Here is an 11,244-nt window from a genome sequence, read left to right as displayed (position 1 = left end):
CCCCCCTCGCAGCCACGGGCCTGCCCAGAGCCACTGCAGATGATAGTTTTAATTGCTTTCAATCTTTCAGGCTAGTCCCTGCCCAGTGGCGCAAAGTGCCTGTGTGTGCGCGCGCGCGTGCGCCATAGTGTTCCTCTGCGCGCGCGCGCGTGTGTGCGTGCGTGTGCGTGCGTGCGTGTGTGTGTGTGTGTGTGTGTGTGTGTGTGTGTGTGTGTGTGTGTGTGTGTGTGTGTGTGTGTGTGTGTGTGCTGAGCAGCTATTGTGTGTGGGAGCTGTGCGCATATGTGGTGTGCGCTTGATGGATGTGTTTGTCCTTTATGGGAGGGAGAATTAGCAGAGAATTAAGGCCTCGCAGTGATACATCTGACGCTCACTTGTGCAGGAGGCGAGCGAGAAAAACAAACAGCAACAAGGAAAACGACGCGAAGCCGTTGGAATTACTTGTATTTATAAATTATTTGCTCACGAAATGTGTCGCAAACTTCCTCTAAGTTTTGCTCAAACCCGTTTGGCAGCAGTCATTTGAATTGTTGCTGAAAACACAACATGCTCAACATGCATGTGGAATTTTGGACTGAATCGTCGTCATTACGTCATTCAACACACTGATTTGTGCCTTAAACTGTCACACTCCGAAACATTTCAATCAATCCTATTTTCCATAGAGCTTTCCGTGTGTTTATAAATAATAAAATCCAAGGTTTTCATGCAAAGACCTCAAAACATGCACTTACATCCTTAAAAGCATTTCAATGTGGTGAACTACAAAACCAGCTGATCAATAATTCAGAGCGAAAGTCAGCGTGGCGTAACGTAACACAACGAAAACAGCCTACAATTAAAAAGTTGTCTGTTTCACACGTGTAGAGAAACTAATGTCTTAACTAACACTAACGCCTTCAGTTGAACAGATTGCTCATCTGTCCGTTCAGTCAGATTGGAGGATGATTAAAAAGAAGCAGCCAGAAATGTCTAATTCTCCAATAATCAAACTGTGAATCTTTTTGTGTATATAACATATCACTTAATGTATAAACAAATAACATAAATGCTGCATGTCACTTGTGGTCCATCTATTGATGTAACTACTGCATTTGCTAATTAAAAAAACAAAACAAGTGTGAGCATTGTATTCCTGTTAGAAATATTTTTTAACGTTACATGAGTAATAATTGTCAAAATATAAAAAAATAGTAATAATAAAAAAGTAATTTACAATTATAAATACATTTATTAAAAGAATGATAAATTAAATGCTTTGAAAGCCAATTGTCAGTTTTGTCTTTACATTTCATATTTTTATCGTAATTTTTGTCTGACATTCATATATCATAAAAACATTTTTTGTGTGTCTGGAATGGACCGATGTTCCTCACACCCACTGCTGCAGAACAAGTGCCTGATGAAACCACAGTACATCTTCCGACCTGCTGCAATCAATTCACACTGGGGAACATGTACAACAACCGCTTCCTTCCCTGCTTTGGTTTGCTCTCAAACACACACACACACACACACACACACACACACACACACACACACACACACACACACACACACACACACACACACACACACACACACACACACACACACACACACACACACACACACACACACGGCCGGGGGGTAAATTAAGCCTAACATTCCCACAGAGGCTAATCTCCATCCATTTAGAGCGCTGTAATATTTAATCAGGAGGCCCTGGACCGTCTCCCAGCGCCACGCGCTGTGGCATGGCTCATATGTTCATAGGAGAGGCCAGCCCACAGGCAACGGAGGGGAATTCAACGCTAAAAGCCACAGTGCAGTCAACCACAGAGCCTCCCGCTCGCTTTTACTCTGATGCTGCGCTCCTCGGGGACGGAGGAGACAGGAAAGCAGCAGGATGAGGTAGCGGGAATATTGAGTGCATATTTGTTTGTATTTGTCAACACGTTGGGTTGATCCCATTGGAATCTAGTATTGAGTATTTAAAAGCATATGATTAAAGCCAGTCAGATACAGTTGTATGAGTTAAGGCCTTTGACCAAAGCCTTGGAACTATTCTGTCCAGTGTGTCCCCTGAACACACACACACACACACACACACACACACACACACACACACACACACACACACACGTACAGTAGACAGAGTAGCTGTCCAGCCTGGAGGTATCACACAGGACAAAGCCACCGCTCTCACCCTCACACGCATAAAGGTCAGGTCCTGCACCGTCGGTGTGAAAAGGTCCACACTGAAAAGGGTATAATCCATCCGGTTCTAACGAATCAGGACGGCTGATGCCCGTGTGTGAGGTACACAAGTGCTCGACCCCACCCACAAAGCAGGAAATGTGCATTTGCAGTGATTTCCCTGTTTTATAAACATTTGCGTCGCTAAGTGTTAAGTGATAAAAGAGTTGAGTGTGGCTATTGTGACGCCCCATCCCTGATTCAGACTGACTCTAATGGGAAGGACTGGTGAATTTTTCATACAGCCCAGAGGGGGAGGATGAGGGACCATAGTGATGGGTTACAACCTCAGAGAGAGAGAGAAGCAAGCAAGGAAGGAATGAAGCAAGGAAGCAAGGAAGAATTAAGTTAGAGACATAAATCAAAGCACGTCTCAAAGTAACATTTTTCCTGTGCTGAGTTTATGTCCTTCGGTTTGGTTAATGCGTGCGTAATTCGCTTCAAGTGATCTTTTTTAATGTTTTTGATTTGTCTATTGGGAATCATTTGTTAGCTCTGACACGAGCAGCCAAATCCTGACTAATCTCCATGAGCGTCATGAACAAAAGACGGCTGAATAATGCCCAAGATTTTAGTTTAATGGGCTGAAATTTCTGCAAGAAAGCTCTAAAAAAATTACCCATCTGTTCAATGCACACACGCCAAAGCGCACGCAGATAGCTCGTAGCACCGTCTTGCATATGCAAATATGTTTTGCCTGGAAATCTATTTGAAGTTGCTCGAAGGAATCCAGAACGGCCCTCCTTCTGTCTCCCCCTCGCCGGCTCACGCGCGGCTCCCTCCGCCGTCTCCGCTCGCGCGGAACACATTTTCACCAGCTCCACATGCGCGGACGGACACGCGGCGGAGTCAGTGGCGCTCGCCTCAGACGGCTCGGACCACCACGGGCCTATATGCAGATCGCACAGGAGCCCCGAGGAGCCCCGCAACTGTTTGATCAATGGGAAACACGTGCAATACGAGGACGCAGAAGGAGTGATTGTCCTCAAGACTTCGAGTTTACAGAAATATGCGTGTGCGTGTGTGTGTGTGTGTGTGTGTGTGTGTGTGTGTGTGTGTGTGTGTGTGTGTGTGTGTGTGTGTGTGTGGTGTACCAGAGGGCTGAGAGGCCAGGCTCGGGCAGATGGTCCACAAAGGTGTTACAGCACAGTGAGTGGGCACTGCGATTGATGCATTGCAACATCCAAGAAGGTGGAACATTTGGCTGCTGACCCGCAGTCAGAACTCATTGGCCCTGCCTTCTCCTTATTTAGCTGCAGCGAGAGAGCCAACGGGTGATTTGGTCGGAATAAACACACACACGCACACACACACACACACACACACACACACACACACACACACACACACACACACTTTTCTCCCCCTCCAGGGAGCCTGCGCTGGAAACTTCCTCCCTGGTGCTCGGCATGAGGTCACGGCGGCGGTGCATCCAGGGAGGACGGGTGCACGGAGCCATGGAGACGCACACAGACAGCACGCTGCAACTTTGGGTTACTGTTACACTTGGATGGAGAAGATCTGACCTTGAGCTTATTCTGAGGGGCCACTGTTAACAAAGCCACTCCATATGATTTGCTTGTGTGAACATGGAAATATAGTTACATAGAATCTAAATACAATAGAAGTTTGAATCAAATCCCTAAAAACATAGACTACATTTAAAATCAGCTGGAAACTTCTTTAAAATACTAAACAATTATCAAAAAAAATTCAGCTGCAAGAGTTCAAAGTCTAAATATTCTCTTTAATTACAAACATTATTAGTTATGCACATGGTGAGATTTCGTTTCAGACCCGAAAGCGTTCTTACATCAGTTGCAACATGGAAAATTCATGAGTGGGTATGTTAACCACAGGCAACATTAAGACAATGGATTCTAAACATGCTAACAGCCGTTTGTCTCAGCGCCGTTAAATCATTCACATCCACTGTACAACTGATCCATTCCTCAGTTTGATGCTGTCATGGCTCATTCCTATCTCTGGGTACAGTGAATAATAAACACACCTATATCATCATAATCTGCAAAATCTGACTTTATTTAAAAATTATTTAATCTGTTTTTTTTTTTTTTGTAAGTCCGTTGTGTTTTCATTTGACTCATTAAAATGTATCAGGTCTAATGTGATTCAGCCTCAAATGCGTCACAGTCACAGTAATGTGAGCTGATTTCTTAGTCATCTGACATTTTTCCTCCGCTGAGTTTTAACACTGGCATCAAACATTTCTATCAGGGATCTGTGGCGTGTGCTGCGGATGTGTGAGCGATGGAGGCCCGTTCGATGGGAGGTTCTGTTTGACGGGAGCTGGTACAGACTGCCACCCTATGGAGGCACCTGGCACATCAGCACTCGGGGCTCCAGCCTCCAAAGATTAGTGAAATACCCATATGTGAGTGAATGACTATAAACCTGTAAAGGAGTGAGTGAACTGGCGTGTATTACTGTGTAATAGTAGTAGTACTGTAGTAATTTCTGCGTATGGAGGAGCAGCTCTAACACATAAAAATACATCTAAGAATGAAAAGCAGACACATCAGCATCAGTCCAACACAGACCTGTAAGGCCTCATTCCCCTCTTCATGTGCCTCCACGAGTCAGTCATCATCCACCACCATCACGTTCCCACTCACCTCATACTCCATAGTGGCCCAGTCAAAGATGTTTCCCTTAGGTACCTTGTGTCCGTAGTGCCAGGCCTGGATCATGCTCCTGGACAGAACAAAGTCCCACATGTTCAGATCCGTCACCTCCCCGACGAAGCTCTGCACGGCCTCCAAGCCCCCGAGGTGCTTGTCCGGGTCCTGGCCCAGGAGGACGGTGCCCTTGGGGCGGATGCTGTGCCCGGGCTTGTACACCTGGTACGTGCTGCGCCTGCCGTCCACCCAGAAGGCGGTGAGGCCGCCGCGGGACTCCCAGGTCAGGCAGAGGCTGGTGCGGAAGGTGGCGAGAGGCGGCAGGTGGAAGAAGCTGCCGTCTCCGCTCATGTAGAAGGAAACGCGGCCGTCCTTCTCGCGCCACACGTTGAGCTCGTCGTAGTCGGCCGTGCGGTAGGCGAACAGGATGATCTGGCGTTCCTCGGGCAGCTCCGTGGCCACGCGCATGCACAGGGTGAAGGCCTTCAGCCCCATGTCCTTCTGTGGGACCAGGGTCACGAAGCTGAAGTCTGTCTCATAAGGGAAGACCAGGACTTTATCCGTGAGACCAACTGCAGGGATACAGACAGGAAGAGAGACTTAAGACGCCAAATCCTCATCGGCGAGTAAAATCCAGCAGCATAAAACGTGCACTTGAGTAAAATGACTGTTCTACTGATGAGATTCTGCTCAGGAAGAGATACCCTGTGTGGCTGAAGAGCGATTCAAAGAGAATCCAAAGACGCCGAGCAGGACGACAGCAAACCTCTGCAAACACAGAAAACATGCTTCAACACCAGGAACCTCAGCTCAGACATCGAATACTTAATGCGTGACGCTTCAGCCGCGTCGCAGATGGAATTAGATGAAAATGTACAAGATGAAATGTCTCCTCTCACCATTTTGATGTTTTCCTCCGAGTCGGCTCCACTTGACAATGACCCAGCGCTCTGCCCTCCTTGCACAGGGCATGATGTCAGCTGATCTGACAATAGGCCTGGTGTGTGAGAGCAGAGTGACGCTCTCAGCTGCGTGTGACCCACACGATGTCACCTGTGTGTCCACACGTGAAGGAGTATGAGCTTTTTCAGCCCCCGGACGCCAGAATGTATTCAGAATTGTCATGTTACAAACACCACAGTAAACAATCAGAAAGTACACGGTTTAATGGGGACAAATGAACCAAACCAGGCATTTATGTTATCAACATATCTACATTTAATACAGTTTCTCAAGTTCTGGGGCTTCTCCAGAAAAAAAAAAGAACCACTTTTCGTCAAGAAATAAAATTGGAGATACACAAGCAAATTATTTACACTGCCTGACAACGCAGACAGGCCTAATTCACCACAGACACACATCCAGCAGAAAAGCCTGTAAACTAACATCACTGAACTGAACATGGTAACGGAGAATGCTAGTGAACCAGCATATAAAGACCCTGGAATGAGGTACTGATGAGGCGTGACGGTCAGAGACCTTCCAGCATTGACAGCACAATGGATGTTTCTGTAGTGATGCTAGCAAATCCTAAACACGGATCTTCCCAAACTCTTTCATGTGGATTGTTTTACATAAGCGGTCGTGGCCGTTCCCCTCAGACGCCGTGAGGAACAGACAGCACCGACGTGACCAAAATGACAACCACATTCGTGCCTTTGCAAAGGAAATAAACATTTGCTTCAAGTTCGATGTGATCGTCCACCGTCATTCCAGGCAAACAGCACAAGCCAAACATTTTTTTTTTCGTTTCTACGAACAACACAGACAGCACAGACCATTCTTCAGAGAAGACGTTACATCACGCTCAACAGCTGACGTCATATTTAGTCCAGCAATATGAAAACCTCCTGGATGCAGCCCACCTTTCCACTGGTTTAAGATAAGGGCTGCTCCAGGTTTCCTAGCGCAAGCTCTTTTGGAAACCTTACATTACTCTAATAAAAACACTGAATTACTGTAGGTCGAGCCTGAACCTAAAAAATACATTATGCATACATTCAACTTATTTTAATTGTCTAGTAGGGTATGATTGATATGCAAAGGGGGGAAATGCCATTCCAGGAAAATCTTACAGTATGGTGACGTGGTCAGTAGCTACTGTATGTTTGGAGATTCCCCCCGTTCAATTCAGTTGATTCACAACTCATTCACAAGATTAAAATGCTCACTAAGACATTTAAAGATTTTTTTTCATGTAGCATCATGTCAAACTTGCATACAAACTCTAGATGTGAATAACATTTTGGCATTTTTGTTATCCCCTCAGCAAACGTACACTAAGACGTTGAGAAATGCTCCATTCCTAAAAAAAATGAATAACTATGCAATAAGTATGGAATACCAGAGTAAACACCTAATAAAGGCCAATGTTTCATGAATTCTTCCACCAATGGTGGTTCTGTTAAACACTGGCGTGCAATTCTGACACTTTCCAAGGACTGTGGCACTCAGAGAAAGAGAAGCACAGAGTAGAGAGGGAGAGACAGAGAGACCTGAGAACGGGGCCCCTTATTTTGTGTAAAGAAAGGAGTCTGACTTTATAGACGAGAAACAGCGTGACAGAGAAGAGAAGGAAGGAAGAGGAGGTACGGAAAGATTAGAATGAACGTGGGTTTTAAAGGGAGCAGCAGCCCATGAATATCGAGCCTCAGAGAGTCAGAATGAGTAGATTTACAGCAAAGATAAAATGTGGGGAGTAAGAGGCAGAACAAGATATATGGCTCCCATTTGGTAGTCCATACTGTGGCTTTCTGGTTTGTGTAAAGTACATATCCAGGCAAGGGGGGATCTGTTCTCTAAAGTCTTGTGTCGTCTGGACTTTGTGTTAGGTTTAGGGGTATGATGAAGAAATGAGGTGGAAATCCCTTTAGTAGTCCTCCACCCAGCCGTTCTCTTGAATAAAGGCATCGATGACTTCCTTCATGGCTAGGTTTGGGATCAGCTGGTCTTGGGTCAGGGGACTCCTGGTGACAGGGTCAAAATGACCCACTCGCTAAAAAGAGGCCAGATGATATGCTAGTGTTAGCAGATATTGTATTTGTATTTAACCAAACAAGATGAAATCACCTACCACAACATTCAATATAAATTCTATATAACTGTATTCCCCATAAAAATCAACCCTTTCAGGTTCAGAATAAACAACTTCCTCAGTTCATGGAGGCAGATGATAATGACAGTTTACCTGTAGGTGCTCTTCTATGTCTTTACGATCATAAGTGATTCCACTAGGTGTGATGCACGGCTCCCTCATCAGCTCAAAACTGATCTTCCCACACAGGTAATCTGGGATCTCCCGCTTCTGCACATACGACAAAAGAGAAAACAGATAGAATATAAAGTTAAAAGTTAAAATAATAATTCTGTAATTTTTGATGATTGTCACATTGTCATTATTTCTTCTGCAACCACATTAGAAATGTTAAAAAAACTATCTACAGCATAAAAAAAAATTATAACAAAATGTTCTTGCACACAGTGAAAGTTGCCATAGAAACAGCACGAATATGAGACACTACTATGTTTATGATAGAAATGTGTTTTTTTTATCATTTGTGCATCGTGTGCAACACAGAACACAGGGTGTGTGCCTGTATACTGTATCTGTACACAAAGTATTTGTGTGAGTTTATTTCCGTTGTTGCTATGTCAACAAGAAGATAGTGGTAGGTGTAGGGTAAGCAAGGAAGCACTTGTGTGGGTGAATGTGATGGGCATGCGTCTGCCTGTCTGCCTGGCCTTGTAACTGACTGGCAAGCTATATCTGGAATATCATCAATTATAACAGGAACTGAATGGTAGCAAATTTTAAGATTTAAAGATTAACAATATTTTCATACTCACTTTTCTTTTCTCATCCACTTGAGAGAAGAGTTCATCCATGTCCAATAAATACTTATCCTAAGTAGGTCAAAATAAATTTTAGGCAAATATTTAGACATACTCATGGACACTGCAGCGCATATTAAATGTATGAATATCATGTTTGTTACTTCTTACATGTTTTGACGCAATCTTGGCCGCATCGCCTCCATTCTGATTGTCGTCCTGCTTCTCTTTGGATTCTAGCTCTCTGCAAATGCACACATACTCATTATAAATTGCAGGTTCACCCCAAATATAAAAAAGACATGCATGGCTGACATTTCAGCGATGTGCAGTATTTTTTGTAAATCCTGTTAGTGTATACTGCTCCGCGCTGAGCCTTACCTCTCCTTTTCAGCCAGTATGAGCTTGGTTAAGTAAGCATGTAACTCATTCTCCTGATTGATGCGTCTCTCCTCAATGCTGTTCCAGCGTTTCTTCTTAGCTATGCGCAAGGCGCTTGGGATGTCATCTCCAAAATTAAGCCTTTGCTCTTTTGCAAGGTTATAAGCTGAGGAGCAAAAACAGTCTGATTCACTATTCTTTATATTTTACATGTCTTCTTCCTAGCAATCAACACTGAGTTACAGCTGATTGTAGGTTGAGTAATTTAACTCTAAATCCACTGATAGCAGGAATAGGCAAACAATATATAAAATAAATGATACATTTAACATTACAGGACGAAGTGCAGCAAAGGAGTTTCTAACCTTTCTGCAGGTTGCCGATAGCTTCATCATAGTTCTCCAGCTCCAAGTGACACTGGCCCAAAAAGAAGTGGGCCTTGACTGACTGGCTGTCAAGCTCCAGCGCATGCTTGCAGTCTGCTAGAGCCTTGTCATGCTGCTGCAGCTTCACATGGCAGAGAGCCCTGTTGGTGTAGTACACGGCCACTGACGGATTACGGTTCTGGAACACATTGCACATGCATGGTTACATTCATTTCATGTGTTCAGCTGATGATCGCCATTGCTCTACTTGTGCTGTCTCAATTCCAGTCACATTGACTCACAATAGCTTTGCTGTAGCACGTAGCAGCCTCCTGGTACTTGCGACAGAGGAACAGCCTGTTCCCCTGCTCCTTCAGCTCCTGCGCGGTGGAACTCTTCTCCGGGCTTCCGGCCATCTTCTCCACCGGCTCCGCGGGGCCCGCCTCGCCCTGCTTCCCTATCCTGTTCCCCGTCTCTTCGGTTGGCAAACTGACAGCTTCAAAAATGTCCCTCCTGGATCTTACACACTAGATCGGAGCCACAGATCGAGTAAAGTTAAGTCAACAGTCACTGCAATGCGACTGCAATGCGCCTCTTGGCCGACTTAGGTAGAGTCCAACAAAAGCATTCGTTTAATTCGCTGACTGTGCACACAGCTGGAAAACACGGCGAGGTGGCTGGACTGTCAGCGAATTAACTATTTATGTGACGGACATCAGTGGTGACAAAATGATCAGCAGAGCCGCTATACGTCCACAGCCCCGAGCGCCACCCCACTTAGATTTCAACTGTAACGTTATTATGGCGTGGCATACAGTGAGTGCTAGCTTGTAAACAACGTAACATTAAGATACTGTTATTAACCCCAAACAACACGTTTTAAGCAAACACAGAAACAGGCAAACAGCGTTGCTAAATATGACCTAACAAGAGATCGGTGGGTAATGAGATGTTAGCCAGTTAGCTGAAGCTACCCTGGTGAGCTATATTGTCGTTTTACGCCGGGTGGTAAGACGGTTATGTTCAGGCAGGTTTACTAATCGTATTTAAATATTGTCAACTGGTTTGGGCTGTGGCTGTCATTGGCCTGAACAATTAATCTTGCTTTTTTGTCTTGACATTTATCTAACATCCGCTAAGCAACACAGATGAGCTAGGTTAGCCCGTTTGCTGGACAAGCTAAGCTAGCTATTTCGCCCTGCTACCCTCTATTTTTGTTATGTCCGTTATACATGCTGTTTGTTTATAAGATTTTTTACCTTGGAAGGAGAATCTTACATCCAGGGAAAACGACGTTATCTATTTTATATAGAATCTTAATCAATTTTTCCCATACGAGCTGTCATGACAGGTTGTTGTTATGCTGACGTCACACCCTTACGCGACATCTACGGAAGCCGTTAAGACTCGTTTCTTATTTCTAACCTCCGCCCATCGGAGTGTAATATCTGCTTCGGGAAGTATATGTATCCAGATATTTTCAATAATTGAAAAATTGCAATTGAGAATGTGTAAAGTGAAAACAGCGCTTTAACCTAAAATATTTTAACAAGTTAAGGCTAAAGACAGAGGTATAAATAAACTATCACCAGATGGCAGTATATATCCACCTCCAAACTCAGCAGTACTGAACCCGTTTATATGTTCACCCACATACGGACAAATTCATAAATGACCCCTGACGCCTTCAATAATTGTAATAATAATGAAATGTAGCCTTGGGGGGATTTCTGACTGCTTCTGTGCACAGGGTCACCCCAGTCTGTTAAGAGTCTGTGACAGCTCTGCTC

General features: G+C 44.6%; 2 protein-coding genes across 2 annotated transcripts; both read right to left on the bottom strand.

Annotated features, from left to right (window-relative positions):
• Positions 1-4,321: 4,321 nt before the first annotated feature.
• On the bottom strand, positions 4,322-5,881 carry LOC114845739 (C-reactive protein-like). The gene is made up of 3 exons (XM_029134123.3): positions 5,777-5,881; positions 5,582-5,645; positions 4,322-5,449 (listed from the first exon to the last, which is right to left on the bottom strand). Exons 1-3 carry the CDS (start codon positions 5,777-5,779, stop codon positions 4,839-4,841), a joined length of 678 nt encoding a protein of 225 aa, XP_028989956.1. The 5' UTR covers positions 5,780-5,881; the 3' UTR covers positions 4,322-4,838.
• Positions 5,882-6,028: 147 nt separating this feature from the next.
• On the bottom strand, positions 6,029-10,872 carry stub1 (STIP1 homology and U-Box containing protein 1). Its single transcript, XM_029134117.3, has 8 exons — positions 10,714-10,872; positions 9,757-9,981; positions 9,455-9,653; positions 9,090-9,255; positions 8,880-8,952; positions 8,724-8,780; positions 8,065-8,181; positions 6,029-7,872 (listed from the first exon to the last, which is right to left on the bottom strand). Exons 2-8 carry the CDS (start codon positions 9,868-9,870, stop codon positions 7,747-7,749), a joined length of 852 nt encoding a protein of 283 aa, XP_028989950.1. The 5' UTR covers positions 9,871-9,981; positions 10,714-10,872; the 3' UTR covers positions 6,029-7,746.
• Between the last annotated feature and the right edge of the window lie 372 nt (positions 10,873-11,244).

This window comes from Betta splendens, chromosome 19 (genome assembly GCF_900634795.4).
Source record: "Betta splendens chromosome 19, fBetSpl5.4, whole genome shotgun sequence".
Classification (NCBI taxonomy): domain Eukaryota; kingdom Metazoa; phylum Chordata; class Actinopteri; order Anabantiformes; family Osphronemidae; genus Betta; species Betta splendens.
This window is presented reverse-complemented; position numbering and strand designations above follow the sequence as displayed.

Excerpts from the sequence above, each read along its gene's own strand:
- stub1 (XM_029134117.3), bottom strand. The coding sequence starts at position 9,870 with ATGGCCGGAAGCCCGGAGAAGAGTTCCACCGCGCAGGAGCTGAAGGAG. Across the intron at positions 9,256-9,454 it reads TATCGGCAACCTGCAGAAAG|CTTATAACCTTGCAAAAGAG; the intron begins GTTAGAAACTCC and ends TTTGCTCCTCAG. Across the intron at positions 7,873-8,064 it reads ACATAGAAGAGCACCTACAG|CGAGTGGGTCATTTTGACCC; the intron begins GTAAACTGTCAT and ends GCCTCTTTTTAG.
- LOC114845739 (XM_029134123.3), bottom strand. Across the intron at positions 5,450-5,581 it reads TCGCTCTTCAGCCACACAGG|TTGGTCTCACGGATAAAGTC; the intron begins GTATCTCTTCCT and ends GTATCCCTGCAG.